General features: G+C 36.9%; 1 protein-coding gene across 15 annotated transcripts in view; it reads left to right on the top strand.

Moving 5' to 3' along the window:
- The first annotated feature begins 761 nt into the window (after window positions 1-761).
- The window catches only part of ptprk (protein tyrosine phosphatase receptor type K), a 99,388-nt gene continuing 73,853 nt past the window's right edge, over window positions 762-26,296 (top strand). For 14 of the 15 annotated variants that reach the window (XM_055054205.1, XM_055054204.1, XM_055054202.1 and 11 more), the window contains exons 1-2: window positions 762-1,050; window positions 7,001-7,024. In XM_055054205.1, the coding sequence (XP_054910180.1) occupies window positions 969-1,050; window positions 7,001-7,024 (106 nt within the window). In that variant the 5' untranslated portion in view covers window positions 762-968. The remainder of the gene's footprint in view (window positions 1,051-7,000; window positions 7,025-26,296) is intronic. The other variant, XM_055054193.1, reaches the window with a different exon arrangement.

Here is a 26,296-nt window from a genome sequence, read left to right as displayed (position 1 = left end):
AACAATAGTCATATTTTAACTGAAGCCACAACCTGAACCAGTTGTTCATGCTCAATAACTTTTGAGCAGTTGGTCAACGCCCATCTTTATGGTATACTTTAATGAATGCATTGGGTCTGACATCCTGCATGTGTTCTGGAACATTCTCAAATCTTTGAGTCTATCAGGGACTCTGAAGAAAGGACAAACAGCTGGAAAAAAATTGTTTTTATGAGGACAAAGCCAAAACGTCTAGAAACTGATGAGTATCAAACTATTTTAACTTTTCTTCACAAAAGTTGCTGGTGTAGGCCACCAAACTACCTGCAACCCAACAGCATAAATGCCACTAAATCTGGCCATGGAATTATCTCCGTTTTAAGGGAAATGTGTTATGAGTAAGGATAAATGTATGTGTGTATGTATGTATTTTGTTTGTCAGAATTTTTTTGTGTTCTTTGTGTTTTACTTTAATTTGGCTACTGCTTTTTTGTTTTATTTGTTTTTCTTTTTTTGGCAAAACACTTCTCATTTTTAATCCACTTTTTGTTTGGTTTTATGACATAAAATGTAAAGGAGTTGTGTTTTTAAACGAGTTGAGACAAGTTTCAAATGTGCAAGACGCCACATTAGCCTTGTGATAATTTTAAAACATCAGTAACAACACCAAATAGTACACGAGATAATTTTTTAGGTGTAGCAAGATTTCAATCAACTCCCTTCTTGTGACGTCACCAGCTCTCTGCTGCGCTCGAGCTCCCACTACACCTCGCTCTCTTCACTCCGCCTCGCGCTTCCCTCTCCACTCTGCGTGAAACAAAGTGTGGAGTCCGCGAGCGCCCGCAGGAATCGAAAAGCGAGAGCACGGACTGAATAATGGAGCTAAAACAACAGATGGAATAACAACCTATAAACGAGAAAGACTGAGGCGACTGAAGAAACTTGGACCGAGCAAACTTTTCACGGGAGGAGAACAGTCTCGCGAAGCCATGGATACACTTTTCTCTGTATTCCTGGGAGTTGTGATCCTCTGTTCAAGAGTTGGCTCCGTCTCCGCTCAATTGCCTACAGGTAAAAGAAAAATAACTATTACAATGTTTGGAGTGTTGCTGTTGTTTGAGAGAGGTAAAGAGAAGTTTAAACCATGTAAAATGCCGTGTTTTCTGAGTGGAAGGACACAAATTCCGGGCAGGTGTGTGTGACGGTGTTGGAGAAAAGTTAACCTTCGCTTTGACAATGTCCCGTCACGCCGGTTTTAAAGCTTCGTTGGTGCTTGTTAAACGACGCCGGGTGCGAGAATGGCACTTTTCTAAGAGGTGAAGGTGATTATTATTTATTTCTTTTTGTCAGGTTGGATGTTAAAGGTTCGATTCGTCGGTGTAGTTAAACCCGCATGTAAGGTAGTTTTATTTTGCCAAGTGGGTTGAGCTTACCATAACCAGTGAGACGAAATGAACCAGAGGTTCGGGCTGTAGTCCTTTATTAAACTCAGTTAAGTTGCGACATGAGATGCTTTGAAGTTTTGGACCGGAAATTTTCTTACCAAAATCTTTAGTCTGAGGAGAAACAAAATTGCACTTAGAATAAAATAGATAATATTTACTGCTTCTTCTATTATTGTTATTTAGAAGTATTTTTTTAAACGGGCCACTATAAGATGGCAACAATACTGGATAAACAACGCGTGCCGTTCGTCCTCTTCTGCAGCGCATGAATGGAGAGAAGTTATTGTGCGCACGGACATCACAGTATTAAAAAAACTGTATAATATTCAAGTGGTATGATAGTGAACCAATTTATATATATTTCTGCAGCTGTTTAAATGCGTTTTCATTGTGTTTAACTGTAATACATGCGTTTATTTGGATACAGCTTAGTGCGTAAATGATCGTTTAATTTTTATCATCTTCTTTTCTGTCTTGTTTAAAGCAGTTTTACAGTAACCTTGTTTTCTTGGCTTCGTCCGAGAGCCCTTTAAGTTTGATTTAGACTTTTTCCTGCAGAGGTTAGGTTAAATTAAAATGTTTTGGGTTGGCAAAGATACTGGTTATAGATATATCGGTTAAGAGCTCTTTTGTTCGAGGTGATAAAAATGTGTTAATTTGTCCTTTAAGATACTACAGGACGCGCAGAAAGTTGAAAACCTGAAACTAAAGTAGCCGCTGAACTCGTTTAATTTCCTTTCCGTGCGGAGCGCATCATTCCGCAGCTCGTCGTCCTCTTTTGCATGTTTAAGACCCAACAATCCGAATAGCAAATCAAGCATTTGCACCCCTCCTTGCCCTCTTTTTTCATCTTGTCACGAGAAAACACGAATTCGCTCATGCAGGTGAAGCAGCTGCTGCAGCAACGATGTTTAGAGATTCTGCAACTTTACAACTTTTCGCGTGGCTGCGATGTTTGAGCAGGGCTGCTCAGACCTCGACAGTCCCTGCAGCTCATCTGGTTTCAGATGAGCCAGCGCTCTAAACTGGATGCGTGTTTGCTGTGCGTTAATTTCCGCATTCAGCAGTTGTTTCTACTTCAACTCATGCACACACACAGAGAGAGAGAGAGAGAACAAAACGAGACTCACTAAACAGTTTTGAGAGCTGACCTCCAAAATCAAACTAAAACCTTAAGGACGCACACGGTTCAGTTAAATCCTGCAAATGAGTTCACATTCATTGTAGAAAAAACTAATTTTCTGCTCCAGTATTCTCACTGGCCGCATTAATTCCAACTTTATCAGCGAACATTTTATTGTCACCCTTCACCCCTCCCTGTAGCCCATAACTATCCCCCTTTTTTCCCCTCCCTTGGGGCCATTTGGTCCTAGGGGCAACAAATGTGTGGAATTTCTTTGAGTCCTCTTTGGGAATGTGAGTGCTGTTAATTTGCAAGTAAATACAAGTGACTGGATGTTGCTTCGGAAAAGGGAATGTGGAATATCATTTTTTTCAGATAACGTTTTACACAAATTACTTGCACTGAGTTGCATTCCAGGATAATAAGTAGTTATTTGTGCAAGAAAGCAAATAAGGTCATAACAAGGGGCATGTTAATAAGTTGAGTTTTGGCCAGCATCTTTGCTTCATTGCATTATTCTGTAATGAACTCTCGGATTCAGACACTTTTAACAGATCAAAATTGTTTTTTTATTACACAATTGCTAAATCTTGCAGCTTGTATCTTGTAACTTATATATGCACTCCTCTTCATTAAAATATTTCGGATTAAGGCCGACAGCATTAACTGCAAAATAATTAATACACTGAAAAGGAAGCAAAGAAACAAGGATCATACCAGTTAAACATTATCTTAAACTTAAAACGATCTTTTATGCATTAAAGAAGTTATTTAGTCTGTGCTCCAATATCTGTTTCAATAAATTAGTCTCATTCTTATTTTATCAGTTTTTAGTTTCCCAATTACTTTGTCAAATTATAAATTGAGTCATTCTCCTAATCTCCCACACTCCTTCTTATCTTACTGCTTTGCATATTTGTATGTTGACTAATCACTTACAAAGTCAGTGTAACAAACGCGAACAAGCCTGCGCGTCACCGTCTTCATAAAGTCAGTGACTGAGTTTTGTGTTAATTTGACAACTTTCTAAATCTTCCTCCTCTCTGATCGAGTTGTGACACAGATTCCAGGCGTCTTTAATCCTAATGAAGTGAAATGATTGTTTTCCATCAGTGTCTCCAGACGAATTAGAAGACTGTCGCTCCCACTGAACACAACATCTGAGCTGGTTTAATTATAACTGTAAATTATTTCAGTATTTTGAACATTAGCACCAAGTTGGTTTAATTATAATTACTTTTCCGCTCCATTTAGGAGATGAAACAAAATTGGGTGTTTTAATGGGAAAAGGCGAGAGAAGCGGAGTGATAGTGAGAAAGAGGAGAGAAGGAGAGAGGGGGGAATCAAGAAACCATTGGTTTTTGGCCGTGGGCATCTCCTCCACTCAAGAGACTGTGAAAACGGCAGGAGGGAGAGTGTGTGTGTGTGAATCATTGTGTGTCTGTCTTTTTTTTGTGTATGTGTGGTTTAGAATTTGTGTGTCCGCTCTTGTGCTTTGCTGTCACTTAAAGAGACGGAGGCAGGACGACGCTTTTAAGCCCTCCAGTGAACAGCGGTACAAAGAAGAGTATCTGAAATGTTTGCCTCTCATTTAGATTCATGCGAAAAATGCCTTCTCATTCTAGTCATGCCATGTATAATGGCTGCAAATCAAAGGCCCGTTTTATTTATTTTCTCGTTAAAAGTAACGCCTCAGTCTGCAGTTCTTCAGATCCATTTTTATGTCTTCTCCTCAAATCAAACGTCCTTTTTGCCCAAAGCCAATCTGTTTCTACTGATTTCAATTTGGTGATAGATTAAAAAAATCTCTCTCTCTTTGAAAGTAGTGGCTCATTCCTTGAGCTGTTTGGGGACGAAGTCTGAAAAATGTAATTAATCTGTTGAGAGAATTCATTAGCTAATCCCTCATTAGACTGTGTGCATGTGTGTGCCGGGGTATGAATGAATATGAGGATTTGTGTTGAAATGGATTAGCGACACATAGTGGTTGGTCAAACTCAGCGAGAGAGAGGTTCTGGGAAGATGATATGATTGACAGGTTGTAAATCATGCCGTCACTGCTATGTTTTTGCTGGGTGCACATAATATACCAAACCTACTAAACATTGTGCAGTCATTTATTTTTCAAAAAGATGATTTTGGTGTTGTCACAGAACTTAATCACTCTTATAACCCTGAACCTGGTAAAGCTTTGTTCCCATTATGTGGTTAATGTTCTGAAGTCATTTGTAAAGTCAAACTCAGCGTTTCCCTTACACCTTATCAAGTAGTTTCAGCTCATAAACATACCTATGTCACATTTTTGAGTTAAAAATCTAATTAAAAAAAAAAATATCTAAGCCTTTCAATTCTGACTTTTCAATTTTCAAAGTTATTTTGCAGTTTAGATGATTGAACATATTGCAACATGGTGCACCGTTATAGCAGATCAATTGCTAAAACAAGCTATCATTAATGACAATGTTGTTTAATGTGCTTAGTTTAAAATTACCTTTAAAACTCCTAACCTAAAGATGCTTGTAAGCTTTGGACGTTTTTGGAATGTTGTTTTCTAAACCTAAATGGTATTCCTTCATTACTTGGTTGATTGACTTGAAGTATTGGCACATGTTTTGGTGTTGGGGGTCGGGTTAATGACGGCTTTGAGTAATAAATTTCATCTAATGGTATGCTCTACATAAAATTTACAGTGTCTTGCAAAGAAACCCATTACACATTTTCCCAGTTTGTTATGCTAGAACCACAAACTTCAATGTTCAAATATTAGTGAAAAGACTAAAGTTTAGAAAGAATGGGCAGTTTAAAAAAATGTTTCTACAAATAAAAAATCAGGGAAGTGTAACTTGCATTTCTTTCAGCTGTGTTTACTTTAGCACATTTAAATCAAAGTTAATGCACACTATATTGCTTTCAGAAGTCACCTACATGTAATTTAATATCAGTATAAATGCTTTTCTCTGCACATCGATTGGAGTACACTACTACTACCATGAAACATGTGGGGAGGCATTTCTTTAGCAGGAACAGAGATGGGATCTCAGTTCATGGGATTTTGAATTGAGCTAAATTCAGGCTTATCTTGAAAGAAAACTTTCAAAAAATGTGAGACTAAGTTCCATCTTTAACCAGGACAACAATCTAAATCTGAAAGCCAATCTTAAAGTTACTGAATTGTAACTTACAATGTACAACAGGATGGATTGGATCAACAAACTGATGTTTACTGACATTTTTCATCCTGTTAGGTCTGTTTTACGAAGAATATTTTAGTTATTTGATGTGCAACGGTCATACAGAGATGCCACACATGATTTGCAACTGTAATTTTATGGAAGGACGTTTGCACAAAATCTCGAGTCAGGGAGCTGAATTTGCATGCACGCCACACTTTTAAGATTGTTTTTGTAGAAAAATATTTTAAAAATAGGAGTAATTTTCTTTCCACTTCTCAGTTATATACAATTTTGTGTTGATATATCAAATCTAATTAAAAATACTTTAGTTTCAGTAGTAATGTAATAAAGTTTTAAAAGGAATGTTAATTTTGCAAGCACGGTTCTCTTCAAGCTTGTGGCAAATCATTGGGCGAATCAAATCAAGTGACCTACGAAAGTGATGAAGTTCTTTGGAAATGAACTGAGGCAGAGCACTCAAAACAAATCTCGAATGCCTGAAACCTCACATCCCTGATAAATGATGATACAAGTCCAGTATCATCAATCTCTGCTCTGCCCTGTGTGGCTCCGGTCACAGCTGTTGGTGCAAGGCTGCCTCTCATACATCCACACTCATATTTATTTATACACACACACAAACACGCAGGCACACACACACTGGTCCACATGGTTGACTAATGACAGATTAAGTAATCAACGCTCACAGCCAATTCATTCATTACATTATATTACATGCACGTATGCAGACACATGCATGTACACACAAATACACAGGCAGATGTGAGAAGAGTCATTGCCAGCTAAGTGGGTTAGCCTTTTGGTGTTAAAAATATATTCAGTGCAGGTTTGGCTGGTGATTGTTTGGAAGACGGGGAGAAACAGTGACAGGTGAGGACAGTCTTGGAAAAGAGATTATTTTTAGGGTTACCATGAGGGTTGGTTAAGGAAAAAAGGCTGAGGTTAGGCATGTGTTGGAAAGACAGGAAGTTTGTGTTTGGAAACTTCGTCATAAATGTTTGAATTCACGTTTAAAGATTTTTTTCTCACTTTCTGGAAACAGTATATAAAACAAACACAATTTTGTCTAATGACAACTTAATCATCAAGATAATCTTCTGTGCAAATAATTAGTTTCAGTTCTGTGGTTTTAAGAGGGCTTATCTATTTTATGATAAAGAATGACTACAGAGAAGATCTCTCTTGCATCTGTGAACCTTTGCATGCTTTCTAATCTAATTCTGTCCTATTATTCTCTGCTTTGCTTCTACTGGATCCAGCTCACTTGGGGCGCGCAGAAAAGGGTGAGTTACGACTTGTCGGCAAAGAGCTGTGTTTCATGTTTCATCATTCTTTTAGTGTTGTCATAATTATTCCATGGTTTTAACTCTAGGTTCTGTTTCCAGCTTGTCATCTGTTGTTCTCATTATTTGCCCTCCTCCATTACACCTTCCAGAGGCTTTTTGGTTTTGCATACCCATCCCATTGAAACTAACGGCTTAGCTGTTCTTTTGATACTTTTTAAACTCACCATAACACACTTTAAACATTTCTTTCATATATTTCTTTAAGCAAACATCAAAGTAAAGCTTGTAGGTATAGTTTATAGTTTTCACTATTATAGTACTTTTTTATGACATTGCAATTTATTGGATTTGCTCTTTGATTACTCGATTCAATGTCAAAGAAGTTTTAGTGATTCACAAACCTTAAGGCCATGTCTGTTGTAATTTTCTTTCCTCTACATAAATAGCTTGAACCGCTGAAATACTTGAAGCAATCTTGTACCGGCTTGTTGTCGCTTGTTATGACTCCACTTACCTGGCTGCCAATTATCTGTTTGCCGCTTGTCTTTGTGTCTCATTTCCTGTTTTTGTCTGTCTTTCCTTCTGTATAGTTAGACAGCTGTTGGGGGAGTTTGAAGTTTCCAGGTGCTGTTTGTTTAGCCGAGCCTGCTCTCCTATAAAGGAGCTCAGAGGAACTTTGTTCTTTCAGTAGCAGAACACCCTTTTTCCACTTTTATTTTCTCTTTTATTTCTCTTCTCCCATGTCGCATATTTTGTTTTTTTTTCCCATCTGTTTTTCTCACTTTCACACACAAACACTCATAGCAAACAGTACATTTTGAAATGGTTGTTGTTGGTTGTGAAAGTGACAAGGACTTAAACCACTAAAGAGAATATTGGCCCTGTAGGCAGAGACTTTTCTTTGTGGCTGTCTGGTTTCCCTCAAGGTTTTTAATTAACGAAGCAGTTTTTTTAAAATTCAAATATAGACTGAATACTTAATCTTCTGTTACTTTTTAATAGGTAGCACTCTTTATTCTACAAAATGTTTCCATACATGAATTGGAATGCAGTGCACCAAAAAGTCAGGCTATTGAATGAATGCCAAAAAATGTTTTTGATTTAATGAAAACTCGTTAAATGCTGTTAATTCATTTGAGGGAAAATTGGTTTGACTTGTTTTGTATCAGTTCTTATCCTAAGTCCTTCAAAAGCTGGATTAATAAATTGTTTTTGATAAGAAAAGCCAAGATATTACCCACAATTTCTATCAAACCAATGTTCTTTAGAAAGTGTATTGTACCCTTAAAAACAAAGAAAACTCATTAAAATGGAAAGATTGAATGAAAGGAGATAAAACCAGTTCTATCAATTTATTTATTTAATAAATAAGTACAATTTATGATTTTTTAATTTTGAAGTAATTAAAGCGATGGTAACTGTTTGCATAAACCTTTTGTGGGAATGGATTTGAATTTTGTGTCTGAATTGTAAGAAACATCTCTTTACCACAAAGCAGTTTTTTTTACTCAAAAAATAAATAAGTGAATAACTGGCCATGGTAATACTAATGTCAGTGATTCTAAGTTAGATGGAAAGTCGGATGATTAATTTTGAAGGAAAAAAGGACAATCTCCAACTATCTGTGGAATGCTCCAGTATTTCTCTATGTTGGGTTATAAGGACTAAAGGGCATATTATCCAGTTTGTCATTTACAACCTGTGTTTAATGCATAATTAAACATGTATAAAAAAATTATACATGTTTTGACAAAATGTAGAATTTTAACAAAATGCCCCGAAGAAGAATCTACATTAACTGTTGTTGAATTTCACAAATTAACAGAGTAAAACAGAATTCTATCTAATTTATATGTTAATAGGTTTCACTCTCTCGTTCAGTGTAACTAATTTCTGTAACTCCTCAGGAAGTTTAGTAAATGTTTGATGAGACATGGATTGTGCCAAATCCCTGAGGGTCATTTGCAGGAGGGCATATGGATGGCTTATTGGTTAAAGTTTAGCTAAGCCTGGGTTAGCCTTTTCAGATAAGTCTGTTTATTTTTTTGTTTGTATTAAGACTAAAATAATTTTAAAAAATGCATTTGGTTTATGAAATTTTTAACTAATTTGGCTGGATCAGACACGGCCTATTTTATTTCATCTGTATACTGTTCTGTTGAGGGTTTTGTTGTTTTGAACAGATCAGACAACCAATTTGCACATACCCTCAGGTGAGCTGAAAAAGCCTTGTGGCTTCTCTGCATACAGCGTTGGACGCAGAATAATAAAAAGTTTCTATTAGTTCAGTTATAAAGACATCTGACAGACAAACGCAAGGTACAAACAAGCAAATACTACAAAAAGTTGCCAAGAGCATAAGAAAAACTCAATGCTGATCTCTTGATTTTTTTAATGAAGACTTTCCACATGGCATTGAGCTTCATTCACTCTCATCCATAAAGCTTCTTCATGTTCATCTTCATGTTATGAAAGGACAGATTGTCAGTGCCCTTACGTTCCTTTCGATCAGTTCTCTCCAATTTAAGCTGATTTCAGATCAGACGTGGTGGAAAGCTTTTGATATATGTAAACCCTCTTGTGTCTGTGTGTGTTTGTGTGGGCATGCAAGCGTCTGCAAATCAGGGGCTTAAAAAGAGCTAGCTGTCCAGTCCATTAAGATTATCATCTTCATCCACGGACACATATCTTCACATCACCACAATTCTGTTCCTCTGTTTTTGTGGAGATAAAAATCTTTCATCAGATATTCCAATTTTTCCACCAAGTGATCTTGTAGGGGGGTTTTCACTCAAAATCTGTCTGTCTGCCACCTTAATCTGTCGTTTAGTCTGTCTTTGTCCCTGGCAGCTTTTGTATGTCCTTCCTTGCTGCAGATGACTGCAGACACATGGTCAGCCTGACAGTGATCATGTATACGCATCTACAGTCACTCACTCTAAAAGACAGGCTGTGTGTGGGAGTGTGGAGACAGACATTAAAATGTTGAGTGGCTGTCTGCATCTCTGTCAGTTCTCTGGCTGGTCCATCTCAGCCTTAATGTCTGAAACACTCCCTGTGATAAGACTATAATTCAGGAGTTCAGTTTGAAATATAGCTTTTTGGGTTGTTTTACCACTGTTGGTTCCTAAGAGTTGGGGGTTTGAGCATCTCTATATGTCATTTGTCGTTCTTCCAGACTTTTCCTTCCATGTTGCCAAACAGAGAAAGATAATGGGGCTCCTCATTGTCTGTTGCGCATCTCCATGCACTTTTATTTTTATCTGCTTAATGGTACCTGTTCAAAGTTATGTAAACTTTGAACCACTGATGATTCTTCCCACTCTGGTTCTTGACACTTAAAAGTGATGTAATGTGCTCTAAACCAAAAGGTCCATACTGAAAACATTCCTGCACCATTAAACCCACTCATGATGGGTTTATGATGGTGGCTAAACTCTCTGAGAGTATTAAAAAATTCTTTGAAAAAATGTGGGTTCAGCACAACTGGTGGCCTTCATATCAAAATCTCAACCACAGTCTTTTCAATCCCTGGTCAGTTTTTCCCCTTTGCAGCTTCATGTATAGTAATTGTTGCTTCTTTTTGTACCCATACACATATTAATTTGTATGCATGGCTTGTCAGTTTATTTTTTATGGTTTGTCATATACATAAATGACACTCATAAAAGATACAAATACAATTGACACTTTGTATTCACTGAGGTTATGGACCATAACCACGTGTGAATAGCTTATATCTGCAAATAGTTGAAAATATGCTAAAAAAAAACACTTATAATTGACTATTTTAATAGTTCAAAAACCTAAGACACCTTAACATGCGTTATTGCACACAGTGAAAACAATTTTGTCACCACAGCAAAAGTTAACATCCACAGTCTTCTCTTTTAGTTCGGCCTGCAAAGCTGCACTTTCTTTCAAATATTTTAGAGATGCTAAAAGGTGAATCCCCACTAAGAAGCGGACCCCCACATTTTCTCCCACACTACCAGAAAACGTGATTGTATTTCCCAACATTTTTCATCTTTCAAAGGTTCCAGTTTTAATTTGGATTTAATTTGAATTCAATTTTACTTTGCTCATAGAAATGAATTTGTTCCACTAAAAGATGAAAATGTAGATGATATCTAGATGAAAATTAAGAAAGTTTGTCCTAATGTACATGCTGTGAGAAAGTCTGGTGAGGACTGCAGCTGTCAGTTGTAAAAACAACAACAAAAGAAATCAGTTTCGACTTGGAAATAGAGTTGTTGATATTTAAAAAGCAGAAGAGGAATAACTAAAGTTATCACAGCATTTCGTAGCATCAAGGACTGTGATGGGAAAAATCATCAGTAGTTCAAAAGGAACCACAAAGCCCAAGCACAAATCTGAAAGAAACAGGAAATGAAAGGTTTCAATGACCCTTAAAGAAAAAACTCATGAGAGGTGTCTCTATAGACCCCAGAAGAACTGCAAGGACACTACTAAATGACTTGGCCATGTCAGGAATTGGCTGCAAAGTTGTAGATCAAGAAAAACTCCCCTTTGCAGAAGTGACATCTTCTAGCCAGACTGAAGCATATAAAGGGCAACCTGGTTAAAAATTATGCATGTTGCAAGATGTTCTTTGGTCTGATCAGAAGAAACTAGAGTTCTTGTCACAGAGATGTTGCTCATTTTTTAAAATTAGCAACACCATTCTACTGGTGAAACTGGTGGCTTCACTCTGCCTGAAACTGGGAATCTTGTCAAAGTGGATGGAACCAAGGAGAAAAGATGTTTTGAAAGAAAACTTAAAGAAGCCACAAAGTCTGAGCTATCTCTTTGTCTTCCATCATGACAATGGCTCAAAAACATCGCTACTATTCCCAGAGCACTAAAGTGAATAATATCGACCGACCTGCTCAAAGCTTGACTGGAAACCTATTTGAAATCTGTGGAATGAACTTAAATCAAAAGGTCCTAACCAAAAGACCATTTAATGTGATGGAGATTGAAAGATTTGCCAGAGACATGCTGGAATTCCTCTGGTGACAACGTCAGGTTGTTATCCAGCAAAATGTAACGCACAAATGAGTATCAGGGAGGCTAATTATTTTGAAAATGAGGATGATAAAAGGAGAATATTAAACTTTTGATGTTTACAATCATCTTTCCCTTATCTTGTTTAACTTTCAAATTTACTGGTAAAATGTTGTACAAAGCTTAATCCAAGCAAATTAAGCTAAGCAGAAACGATAAAGCATTTAATTAGAGCTTTTATATTGAATAAAATTACAGCAAATTTATGTATGTATAGGCGAGATAGATCTTTTCTTTTACATAAATAGCTCCCTTTAAAATGATTTGTTTTTACCTTTTCTAATAAACACCTTGATAATGGATATTTTTGACACGTCTGTATTGTAAATTATTAGAGGCGTAAAAAGCAAAACACATATTCCCCACATGTATTGTACTAACTTTGTGCTTAACTTACTGTAAGCAAAGGCAAAATTAATCGAAACAACTCTGTGCCAAAATGGCCTGCTGGGGTTTATGCCAAAATATTATGAGTCACATAAATCAAACCAGAGATTTGGATTTGTCAAATCTAGTGGGAAAATCTTAGTCTTTTTGGTGCCCACATGCCCCTTCATGGTTTACTCCACTTCCACAGATAACATTAACCCTGACATGTTTACTGCTCACATAATGAAAAAGAGCTCGAGCATCACTGTGAGGAAGTGAGCTACATTAAAATAGGCTATGGTGAAGAACTAATAGTCAAAACTGAGGAGCTCCTCAGTCTCATACCCACAAACAGGCAACTTAGAGATTTATATCAATGCATTCATGAGACTACACAATAGTTTTTCCTTGGTTTCCATTGATTGCAGCGTGAGAACAGCCGCTGAGACAGTAACTCCCCCAGGGCACTCGTTTTTGTGAGTTTTCTGGAGCAGTGCTGAATCAACTTTTGGTGGGAAACTCTTAATCTGAGTTTGCCGGCTTAGATTAGAGAAGCCCAGAGATGTTTGAAAATGTCTAAACAGTGTGCCCTTTCCATCAGATGGATGATAAGAAAGAGAAGGCAGAGAAACTCCCAACAGCAAACAGGCATACAGCTGCAAAACATGTGCTCCAGGAAAGATGCCAAAATAGGACATGCAATGTTTTCAGTCATAGAAGAAAGTCATGAGAGTGAAAGTCACAAAACATTTGGTAAACCCAAACCCCCCTGAGTTGCTGATATATAGGAAACTTAACTTTTGTTGAAGCAGTGAAGGAAAAACTACTAATTAATTGAAACTTCTCTCCCCTCCCTCTCTTTTTGTTTTTGCAAAGATTAAGTTACCTCTTTCCCACTCCTCTAGTTCTCCTGCTTGGAATTTATGACCCACCAAAACACAGCAACACAATGTTTATGAAACCCTCCCCCTTCTCACGCACCCCTTTTTCCTTCACTCTTTCCTCCTGCTGTCCTCCTCTTTACCACCCCCTCTACATTTACCTCTACTACACAATCTATTGCTCCCACTCCCATTCCTTCTTGTTTCTCCAGTTTCTTTATCTCCCCCCACACACACAACAAGAGCATGAGTGGGGTCTCCAAATCCACATTCAATGGTGTTGCATTACATGGGTAAAGCATTAGGGTTTACTTAAGGTGGAATTTGCAGATGGAAAATAGAAAGTTGGGGTAACAACAGAACAATGGTTGAGGAGGAAAAGTCTTTAAACCAGCTTGCCTTAAAACTGTTTCACATGAAAGAAGGAAGCTGTAATCTACTTAAGTATTTCCAGCTGGTACCAGTGAATGTAGCTCTAAAAGGCAACAATTTATCTGATTGCCCAAAATCCTAAGTACAAAATCTTCTCTACCAGGTCATGCAGGCATAGAGCATTCTCACCCCTTTGTCTTTTCCATACCTTTTCCCTTGTAAATCAAAGTCTCTCAGATTTTCAGGAAAGATGTGAATATTTTGCCTCAATGTTTTGTACCTAAATCTTTCCTGAGTCACTCAGAAGAGGACCTTAAAACGTAAGACATTTTAGAGAAAAAAAAGTTGCTCCTTTGTATCTGGTAGCCATGTTAATTTTCCCTATGACTGAGTTGGGCCAAAAGTAAATAAAGTGTGTTTGTGTGAAACCTGTGTGTGCCTGTTATTTGAGAGTGTGTGCCAAGCGAGCTGTCTAGTTGGAGTAATGGTTAGCAGATACAGTGCTACCTCTCAATGACATTAACTGTCTCTTACGCTGAGGATCAGGGACAAAGACACACACACACATTCGCACCATACTACCTTAACACACAGTGTCGCTCTGTCTCATAGGATTAGTCCCACAAAGCAGGTTACTTGAAGTTAAGTATAGGTTTAAAACACAACTACAGCTGTCTCTGTGTGTTTAGTTTTAAAGATGACTCAAGGTGCCAGAGAACCAGAGATGCAGCAAGCAATTCTGCTGCTGATTTCCATAGTTTGATTTTTATACAGCTTTGTCCTGCATTTACAAATTTTAGCAAGTTAATTGTTTCAAAAATCTGTTGCATAAAATATCACAAAATTCTACATATTTTTTTACAGAGATTTCTGCCATGACAAATATTAAAATATTTCTTATAGCTTAGGTGACATCACACCATAGGAGAAGAGTTGCCGTAAAGCACAGCTGTACTCTTATTGTAAAAGACGTATAAAATCTTGGGAAAATGTACAAACTTTTGACATAACTGATCTATATTTTTAAAACAACAGATTTTGTGTGTGCTTGCTATAGAATGTACATCCTGACTTCAGTGCTACAATTTTCAAAAGGTTCCCAATATTTTGGAATACATGTTCCATGACAGACAAGTCGACAACTCAAAAGCATACTGTGGGATATTTCAGTTTTCCTTTTTTATTACATTTGCAAAAATTTCTACATTACAGTTTTTTATGTCAAGAAGAGATGCTCATGTTCATGAGACATAATATGATCTTTTTTGATTTTAGCAGATGGCTGCAATGAAACAAAGAGTGAAAAATTCAAAGAGGCTGAATGCTTTGTGTATCTATTTGACTTGCTTGAAAATTTGAACATTTAATATTTTAGGTCTTGTGTTAAGAATTATGTCAACTTATTTTAATTTGCAAGCAAATATTAAAATACAATTTAAAATCTAATATACTAAAATGCTTTTTCCTGTTTCTCTCATTCAGACAAGTGCAATTGAAAATAATGTCTAGAAAATGAAAGCAAATGTCAAAAGATCTAAGGAATCTTGAAATATATGCAGAAAAACCATAATTAAAATAACACCCCTGTCTAACTTTTAGATATATGTGCAGTTTAATTCCACTTTCTTTTTTTTTTTCATTCAAGTTAAAAGTTGCTGTTGCTGTTTTTATAGCTGTGACTTCAACATTGCAAAAGAGTTGGTAATGAAGATGTGAAATGTAGTTTCTTGATCATAGGTAAAGGTAATTACGGTTTTACTAGGTAATTATATGCAGATCAGTATTTCAGATGGCAAGATGATGTGAAATAACACTGACATAATTTAAAGATTAATTGCTTCCTAATGCAATAAAATATTTTATTTGGAAATATTTCCAAAAAAAAACCTCACAGTTTTGCTATGTTTGTGTTGCCATGCAGCAAGTTAAACTCTGTCCTTGTTATGACTTGTTGCTCTCCTTCAATGGTCATTGGAGCAGATCACAGTCACAGCAGGACACCTCAACCATGTCTGCTCAACACAACTACTCCCTGCTTGAATAAATGTTGCAGTCCAGCTATGAGCTCACTCTGCCTCTCCTTCTGAGGCCTGCTTTCTATCACACCTCCCCCTTCACACTCACAAACAGACTCTTAACTCTCACATACCTCTGGCCAGAGTGAGTGAGAACGTCGACTACATGTGGTTTTGGTTAGCCACGCGTTCCCCTCACAATGGCCCCACATTAACCACTTCTACTTTACCACTGTAGGGTGCATGTATATATGGTCCTTTCAGTGGATGCTGTTGTGTATTTGCTTGTAAATCTGCCTGTCTGTACATGCACAGCATTTTTGTGTGTCACAGCCTAAGGCTGTGTTGAGTAGAACAGTGAATCAAGGTTAGTGGTCCAAAGAGAGCAACAGAGGCAAAAAGAGGGGAAGTGGGACTTTAATTGAGGGAGCAGAAGTTAGAAAAGAAGGAGAGTAATGGGTTTGGTAAACTGGAGCATTGTTGTGGCCTAATGTGAGGTTATTAGATGGCAATGTGCATTTAGAGGATATGTCTTCCGATGCAAATAATAAATGGTAATCTTCTTGATTTGTGACTTTCAGCAGTGTTCTTTTGTACAGAAGATGTTAAAGAAAAACTCTTATATAAGTGTCAAAGCAGGAATGCTTCTTAGTGATGCTCTGGTAATTTGTCCATGGATCAAAATGGATCAGATTTCCGTTTATTGGCTGGTTGTTTAACAGCCGATGAAATGCAAAAATACAAAGTTTATTTCCATACTTTATAAATGCAAAAAAAACAGGAAACTTCTTCATTTTTGGTTTGCAAAGGCATTAACAAACAGCATAGTCTCTGATGCACTTTCTTATCAAATGTAGGTTAGAAACATAAGCTTTGATGAACAAATGGAGATAATCCTTGATGCATAAATGGGGATAATACTTGATCCATAAATGGGGATAATCCTGGAATTCTTTATCTGTTGGATTTAAAACTATTTTTTCTATGAAGAAACCTGCTGCACCTTTTTCGGTTAAAGTTAATTACATATAGTTGTAGATTTAAAACAAAGTTTACAAAATCGAGCTTTGGTGTGTTACTGATTTAGAAAAAAATCAGTAACAAGCAAGGTTGAAATTGTACATTAAGGCTTTTGCATATATAATTCTGATCCATGTATTTTAGTAATACATCACTGTAAGTGACCGAGCAGTGGAGGCATCAAGGACACAGCAAAAATGATCTTCAAAATGTTTTTTTTTCTATTTAACACCAAAGAAGTTTTAAAGTGACTCATTTTAAAAAGATATTATTTTTCTTTAGCCATCTACAATGCAAGTAGAAAAGATAACAAATATCTGAATTGATTCTGATTAAGATAAATATTTTAGAAGTTTTATTCTTTTAAATTTGTGTTTTAAAGCCCAAAGAGCTACAACACTGTCTCATAGTACAAATTAACATAATGCTACTCAACACTGAATAACTATTTACAATAGAATGAAGTTGTGATGTAATCTGCAGAGAAAACCTTTTGAAAAAAGGTACACACACACACACACACACACACACACACACAAAATGTTTAATGAGTTTGAAATTTACAACCAAAATATTACATAGTTTTACTTTGATTGGCTCAGATTTATAATTTACAGGACACAAATTGGAAAGTAAGATTATTTTGTATTAGATTCATCAAAACTGCACCAATGGCTTGGACTTTGATGTTTAATACATTGGATGTGTCAACAAACAATTAGAGATATATATGTTTGATGCATAAATTGAGATAATTTTGCAAAGCCTTTATTTTCTGTTGGATTTAAGACCATTGTACTTTTTTTTAGCTTGTTTTGTCTTTTATGTGTTATAGTCCTTAGAATAAAAATTGGAATCAGTTGAAATTAGAGTTAGTGAGAACTTTTAGAAACTGAAAGCCAGAATTGGCCAGGAAAAGCATGACCACTGCATTTCTTCTGATTTATACCAATTATACAATTGAAAAATAGATAATAATGTAAAACTTCAGGCAAAGTGTTAACTTAATTCCACCTTTACTTCATTAAATTGTGTATCCAGGATAAAGTTTGTACTGATTTTACATCAACACAGAGTAGACCACACACAGTACTTCTACAGGGATTCCCGAGAGCATGAGTCACTTTAATCACATTGCCTGGTCTCTTAACAAAAAAAAAAAAAAAAAAAAAAAAACAGTGCTTGCAGCCAACTCATCCAAGTGGAGAGTCTCCACCTACATGCGATAAATAAAAAAAAAATCCAACCTTTCTAAACGATGCTGTGAACAAAGAGTGGGCTTAAGCAGTTGGCAGAGTTTTTGCTTTAGTCAAATCTGGCTGTTATAGCAAGTTTTCTGTCTTTTATGCGCAAGTAGGTGTGAATCCCATTTCTTGGCTGCTGCAAAATCAGCTTGTTTTATCATAATAGCGTAGTGTTCAATACACTGTTTTTGTTGATATCTGTTTCCATTTCTATAACCTTGTTGAAGGAATGAAACTGAAAAAAATCCCTGCAGAGATATGTGTTGTTATGCACCCCACATGGAGCAGATTGTGAATTAATTACACTTCCGGTTGCCATGTACCAAATTAGATTACCTTAAAATCCTGAGACTTTCAAATAGTAATTGAATCCCATGATAATGCCTCTTGAATTTCAAGCAATCTATTTTTCTGGCTTTTATCTTGCCAAAGTTGAGGGTTTTTTTTCGTCATTTGACAGCACTTTGAGTTGTTCAGTACATGGCAAATAGGAGTGCAGTATTGTTTCTGCTGAGTAAAACAGACCAATGGAACATTTGAAAAAAACACAACAAAATAACAGAAAAGTATGTGGTGGTGTTCTGACTCATAACCAAGATAAGAAGCTATTTAAATGGATGTTACAAGCCGCCACCAGCGTGGCACAAGCCTGAACTATAATCCTTCCCAAAATAGAGGAGAGTGAAATGAGAGTTAATGTTGCATTGGAATAGTGGGGGAAGAAGATTGGAGATGGAGCAAGAGCTTTTTGAAGTATGATAAGGAAGTATGCAAGAACAGAGTAGACAAGAGCAGACTGACACAACAAACGCTTGCAGCTGCATATTTTCTTTTCACATCTGCTGATAACAGAGCAGGGAGGCAGTGAAAGTTAGTTGTTTTGATAGGATGCAGGTCTTAATAGTTTTCTTGATTTGTTTTTTTTTCTTTGCAGCTGGCTGTTTCCATTTTTTTCAACCCTTTTAATTCTTAAAACTCTCCTGCTATGTAAAAATTGAACAAGCCTTCACATTTATTAATTAGTTGTAATTAGATTTCTCTCTAATACAGGGGAGATATTGCAATATGTTCACCTAACAGATGTGCTGTGAACCTTGCTTTTTATTCTAGGTTGTGTGTGTCTGGTTTTGTGTGTGTATGTTTACATTGCTAAGTGACTGGAATTCTGCGTTCTGATTGGCTGTTTTCTGCTCTGAAATCAGCCTGTTTGTCTTTCAGGGGGCCTGTTTCTGTTTCACATTCCTAAGCATTTTCTTGGAGCACTTTCAGTTTTACCTCAGCAATGGAGTGAAAGTTTAGATCTTGTTGTAAAATGAGGCAGATGGCAGGCTAATTAATCAGAGATCAACATTTACATTTGAGTAAATCTAAATACTATTCATACAAACAAACAAATCAATTGGCCAGAAAAGATTTTCAACCGATGTAGCAAATTGAATAGGTTAGTATTTAATCCATACATTTGTGTTCTGTCCTACTTGTAATGCATAGTTCAATTCAAGTGATCATGCTATGTCAACCAAAACATGATTGATTTTTAACCGTTCAATTGTAATCAATGGATAGAACTTGGTATTAGAGAAGATACTTATTATTTGTTTAAAACTCCAAATAAGCTACAGATCCAAAAATCATCTGGAAGGAATTCCACCTTAACTAAACATTGAACTATTTGACTGTTGATCTCTAGAGAGGAACATTACATTATATTTGTAATTTGTTCCTCACCTACTGAATTTTAGTAATGCATCAGAAAATAGGCAACTAATCTGTTTTTGTAAAGTAGTTTTTGTTAACTCGAAGAAAGACGTGTGTGTAGAAGATCTACTCTCTTGACTTCTCTGATCAGAACCATCCTCAAAAAGCTGCCCAGACCAAATAAAAAACTTACTATATATAGTCCATCTTTGAGTATGTTACTATCAGGAGTTAGGTTTGGGTGTGTGACTAATAACTAGTGAGTAATACACTGAATGTGTTGATGTCTCTTGGCATCTTCAGCTAGTGACACTAGCTGAAGAGGTTTTTTTTTTCCTTTTTTGCAAGTTCGTGTGTGTTTATGACAGGTAGTTAATTACACGAATGTGTTTGTCTGTTTGTATATGTTTTCACACATCCGCAGTGACCATAGGCCTGACAGGCAGGTCTTAATTAGTTGCAGTGGCTGCTGATGATGTGTCCTGACAATAAACTGTGGTGCTGACAGAGTCCCCTGCCTGAGAGCAGGGAGGCATGCTGGGACTGATGCAGGGTCTGCTCATCCATCCTGCAGAGTGTTTATCTGCTGGATGTGTTTGCATAAGTGTGTAGAAGTTCAAATGGAAAAAAATGTGAGTTAGTTTCTTGTTAGTAAGTCTGTGAATTTGCCAGTAAGGAAAGGATTAACAGAGAGGCAAATAAAACACCCTTGCGTGCACTATTTTTTTTTTCATGGTAAACATTGTCAAAGTAGGAAATTGCTTGAGGATTTCCAATCTGTAGGTGTGAAGATGGAATGACTTCAATCATTGCTTTATTCATCCCTCTCTTTGTCCCCTCTATCTGTAACCCTTGTCACCCCATCCTTCTTTTCCTTTATTCATCCCGGGAGGCAGCAGGAGGGCAAACAGAGCGAGTATTGTGAAATGTGTCAACAGCATGTCACAACAGATCCACAGAGAGACGGTCAGCTGTACAGAAACTGATTTATGGTGATTTCCACTGAAGCCACAGAACAGGTCCTATTGCAAAAATCACTTTAAAGAATACAACAAAAAAAAAAAAAAAAAAAAAAAAACAATGAGAGAAAAATTTGCAGATAATTATTGCACTGTTTAGCACTTTTGTACTGGATTCATTATGCATTCAGGGATTTCAGTTTTTGCTAAACGACAGACAAGAGACAAACACAAGAGCAGAGACAATTGCTGCACTTTGATATGGCGTCACCCCGATTTCATTATGCACATTTTGTGTGTGTGCCCTTGAAAGTGTTGTGTGTTTGGTTTGCTGTTTGTGAACTCAGATGAATCTTAATGGCCGTCATTTAACCTTTAACCTCAGCACACTGAAAGGGAGCAGCTAACACACATTCACAAAGAACTAGTTTAGTGGATGATCTGTGGTAAACGTTAAGGGTTTGAAGAGTGTGTGTGTGTGTGTGTGCATATCGGAGGATGTGTTTGTGTGTGCTAAGAGGGAAAGGTTGATAGGGTTCAAAAGAGACAATTTTCTTTGAGAGCTTTGTAGGATCTGCTCTTAATGAAAATGGTTTTGGTTTCACTTGACATGAAGTACACTTCTTGGTTGTACTTTAAAGTGAAGCTTGGATCATACATATGCAAATTTACTTGCTAGTTTTGGTTGGCCTTTTTTTATTATTTATAATACATTACAGGGTAATGTTCAGAGTATTTCATCAATCAAGTAATGGCAAATGTTTGGTTAAGACTACAGGAACTCCTGGTAGGCTAGTAGTTCATTCATTTACAGAATGAGCAGTGACTTTTAGAGGAGGACTTTGGATTTTCTGTATGACTTTATGTTAAACAATAAAAAAATAAAAATAGAGCTTTATAAAGTTTATGTGTTCAGGCATTTTCCAGAGTTATTTGATAATTCTGGTTTGTTGTTGTCTGGTTTCAATGACAAAATCAATGACAGTTGTTACAGCAGGAAGAAGTCTCAAAGTTAGCAACCAAAAAAATGAAGTCAGAGTTGTAAGATGCTATTTGCAAAACTGAGTCTTGTATGACTTGTCGAGACATTTCTGCAACTGAATTCAAAAATGTTAGTGGCTTTTTGAAATGTCAAAGTTATGGACAGGATCTGAATGATCATGTGAGTATCTAATGCAAGCTTCACTTGCTGTGAATATATAAAGTTATAAACACAACTTTATGTGTGAATCCCCCCATTATTATGCGTTTGTTCTGAAATATTTACATCCACTGCTTTCCCTCACACAAAGGCGTGACAGCACCTCTGTTTCTAATATGAATAGTTAATGACTGCTCATGGCTGCAATTTGATATGAAAGGAAAAAAAATATTTTGATTGGTGTTCTTGTATCCTGTATGTTATACAAAAAAAACACCAAAACCAACAAAGTAACTCAAGGCTATTTTATAATGGGCTGAACATGGATTCGCATCCTGGACCATCCAAGTTAGTATCAAAAACTCTGTAATGTTAAAATATTGGAATCAAATTTATTACTGTATGCATAGTTTGTCAGCGGAATAGCATAGCTAACTTATATTGTCAATGCTGCTGAATTGTGCAGGACTGTTCCTAAAATCCTTTTTCTTGATTTGCTGAGCAAGAACACCTTCTGTTCATAAGCTCCAAAAGTGAGAATACTGTATACATGCTCCTTGCATGGAGAAGAACTGCCGAACTCTAGTTACACGATGATAGTGGGCGGAAACTGTCACTTGTGTGTGTGTTGTCCATCTGGTAGGCCCCCTGTTCAACTCCTCCAGCACTAATGCACATATGGACCCTACACACACACACACACATACTCACGCATATGGGGAACAGCTGAAAGAAAGTGCCCACCCTTCTATCCATCCTCCCGTCTTCTTGATTTCTCCCCTGCACCCTGCAGAGCTTCTGGACCCATCCAGGTGTCCACTCTCCTCCTCTGGCTCTTTCTTTGCTCTTTTTCCTCTTTTTTCTCCTTTCTCCTTCTGCCCCATGTTTGAAAGTCAGCAGACCACTGACAGATTGCTCTCACTTAACGTGATGCTTTACTGTGAAGCGAAGCAAATGACACAATAGCGTTTTACTGTAGTAAACACTGTTTAAATGTTCCTTAGAATAGGAATTTTAGTGTACTTGAGTGATGAAACCAGGGAGCGGAAACGATGCGATACTTTTTATCATGTGAATGAGCATTGAGAACAGTTGAAGTCAGATAAATTGTTTTGAAGGAAGTAGACGGAAATGCATATTATTTGACATATGACACACCAGTACCTAAAGTTAAAACTATGTCCTGTTTTATTCAGTAAGAAATGTGATGCTAACAGCTGCTAATCCATTTCTATCTTTATCAATAAGTTAAGAAATATTTTTCAATGCTTTAAGTTTGTATAAAAAGTGCTTGTGTCATACATATGATATTCAAATGCTGCTTAATATATCAAGCATGTCTGTATATTTAATTTTATTTAATAAGTACATCTTGTAAGATATATGAATTTACTTAAAAAACACTTAGCTTTGCGTTATTTTATTGATATTCAGAGGAAGAGCTTCATATATCAGAGCGTCCACACCTTTGAACCACAACAATATTATTTAATCTAGCGCCTTTCCCTCTGATGGAACTAAATGAACTGTAATCCAGTGGAGCATCAACACAGAGTCTTGAGGGGCTCTCCAATGGTGTCTGGCAGAGGCTACTTAGCATCTTGTGGATTGTTGTGTTGGGCCTCTGTGGTTTGGGCTTGTACTGACTTATCCCATGATTGTTTGATTGGACTGGGACTTGGGGATTTTTGAGACCAGATCAGTTCAGACTTCCCTTTGTCACACGTCTCAGGCCGTTTCAGTGTGGCAGAAGGATTCTGCAACTGCTGGGGAGTGTTTTTTGCCATGTGGGTGTGTGTTTACTCTGCAATAATATTTAGGCATGTGCTACACTAAAGTAACAAATGGACAAGTTGCAGAGCCCAGTGTTTCCCTGGAAAAGATGGTGTAAATTTTTTGTGCGTTGTTTTAGCTTTTCTCCCTCCCTTTTTCCAACTGTTACTTTTTCTGGAATACAAATAGTGTAAATAGGGAAGAATTTGCTTTAAGGAAATCTATTCATTGTGGAATAAGAGAGTGAATAAATTAAAAAGAACTTCAAAAAGAAGAACCAGAAGAAAGAAACCAAAATGAAAAAAGATATAAATGGAAAAAATGGCAACAAAGACAAAAAAGAATAAAGGGCATAAAGAAAGAAATGAAGGAAAGTTAGAAAGGCTCCAGTTTTGTGTAGGAGTGCAGTTTCAGCTTTCTATAAACCCAAGAGCTCTGAATACAGCTTATTAAGCAGGGACCGTGTCTGTGTGTGTGTGTGTGTGCGTGTGACAGGGTGATATATTGAAACACACCTCTGTGGAACAGCTGCAATGATGAGACGGAGAGTAGGGAGTAAGAGGTGTCGTCCACCTTACGCACACACACCCACACGTTTCACACACTCACTCCTGCATGCTGACACACAGAGCTGAGCCAAGTTCTTTATTGTATTACTGAGGCCAGCTTGTATCAAAGTGAGAGTATTGCAAAAGATGGAAAGAATGGGAAGAGGGAGAGATGAATTTGTTGTGACTGCTGTGGTGGACTCAGCTTTTTAACACAGCACCTTTTTTATGCTCCTCTCTTCTTTCCCCGCTGGATTCTCCCCACTACACACTCCTTTCTTCTCTCACTGCCACTCCTCAGCTGTGTCCATACTTATTATATTAGCCTGACAGGCAAGCTAATACATAGAATGACAGACATGGAAAAAGTCAGATCTAGTAAAATGTAATGCAAAGGATCTCAAAAGAAATGGATAGAAGGAAAAAAAACGAAAATGGAAACATATAGAAATAGAGGGGAAAAAAGCAAAGAAATGAAAAAGGCCCCGGAAGATTGGAAGAAAAAGAGATTGAATAGATTAATCTGATTTATCTATAATGAAATCAGACTCAGTCGGTATTGAGGAATGAGCTCAATTTAGCTTTTCTGCTGTTACCAACAGATTTACCCTTTTAATATTCCAAAGATCAGTGGGAGACGAAGCACATCGACCAGTTGGGTGCTTTGGGGATAACAGCTAAGTAGCTAGTCTTATTATAAATGCAGTGTTGACACTTTTTACCATTTAAAAACTCTGCTGATGGTGTGAAGATCATCATTTCATATTACCAATCATATGCAAAAATAATTTTACATTTTGTTGACCACATCAGGTTGAATATGGTCCCAGTTAAGACAAGAACTTTCCAAAAGATTTATATGAACTTTATGGAGTTCTCTACTTTTACAAAAAGTGTAAATTTCTTAAATCAAAGCATCTTTATGTAGTTCTGAAATAATTGTTTAGACAAACCAGGTAGTGAGAGGTGTTGCTTAATCTTTGGACAGTTGAAAGCTGTCCAAAGACTTCAACTTTGGACAGTAAATATGACATTAAAAAAGTCATGTTTACTTTTTTATTGTCTTTGTTCTGCCTCTTCGTCATGTTAAATGTTGACAATCATTTGCAAATCTAACAGTTAGTATAAGAATTCACCTTCTTTAGAATATACACACTGGGAGTACTATATGTTATGTAACCATGTTAATTGTACTATACTAATATGAGAAGCTATAATCTATTTAAAATGTCAACTTCATTTTGTTTTGGCTGTTTTAACATAGGGGGTACAAGCTATGTTGCAGTGCCTGTTTTTTCCACACAATGGTTTTACTGTTTTCATTCCCATTATCAAAATAGTGCAACCTTATTGTGGCATGGTAAAATAAGTCATAATTTTAAATTATTTAAATGAATAATTCTCTCACCTGCTTCATCTTAAAACACAGTGAATTGTACAGGTTTTCAAACTTGTTTCTGTGTTTCCGTAGCTTCATCTGTTGGATTTATTTTTCATTCGGTCCGTCCGTTTCATGCCCCACATCCAAAAGCCGTTCCTTGACAGTTCATGTATGTGTGTATGGGGGCATGGTCAATCTATCTTTCTACCTTTCATGTCAATCCAGGCATGAAGCAATCCATCCCTCTAACACACAATCACACAACCCTGAGGGCAGCACACACACACACATACGCATAACCTTCCACATGGCCCGTGGCTACATCTTCAGTCCAAAAGAGCAGTTTCAGTGAGTGGATTTAACACAATGCCCTCGGCGTATCGTCTCATACATGTATTTTGAGAGACATATTGAAGAACACTGGCACATTTTTAGTCCTGATTGCATGAACTTTTGCCCCTTTGGGCATGGCCGCACACTCTTCTTGTTTGTGCTGCTTTCCCTCTTGACGTAGCACCAGTAACATATTACTTTATTCCAATAATCTAGGTCCAACCAGCTCGCCAGTCATCCATCAATACGTTTTCCTGTTTTTTACAAAGCAACCAAAAATGTAAAGCTCTTTCTGCATGCCATTTTCAGTGTCTTGTTAATGTATCCCTACAACTTCGGCTTCTTCAAATTTGATCAACTTAAAGCCACAAAGTAGGTTCTCTGGATTTTATGTTAGAGTGCATGAGTTATGGACTCACAAGCAGAATGCTTTCTTGCAGAAAACTGTCAATGTACCTCACATTAAAG

This window comes from Poeciliopsis prolifica, unplaced genomic scaffold (genome assembly GCF_027474105.1).
Source record: "Poeciliopsis prolifica strain line A6 unplaced genomic scaffold, Auburn_PproV2 SCAFFOLD039, whole genome shotgun sequence".
Lineage (NCBI taxonomy): Eukaryota > Metazoa > Chordata > Actinopteri > Cyprinodontiformes > Poeciliidae > Poeciliopsis > Poeciliopsis prolifica.
This window is presented reverse-complemented; position numbering and strand designations above follow the sequence as displayed.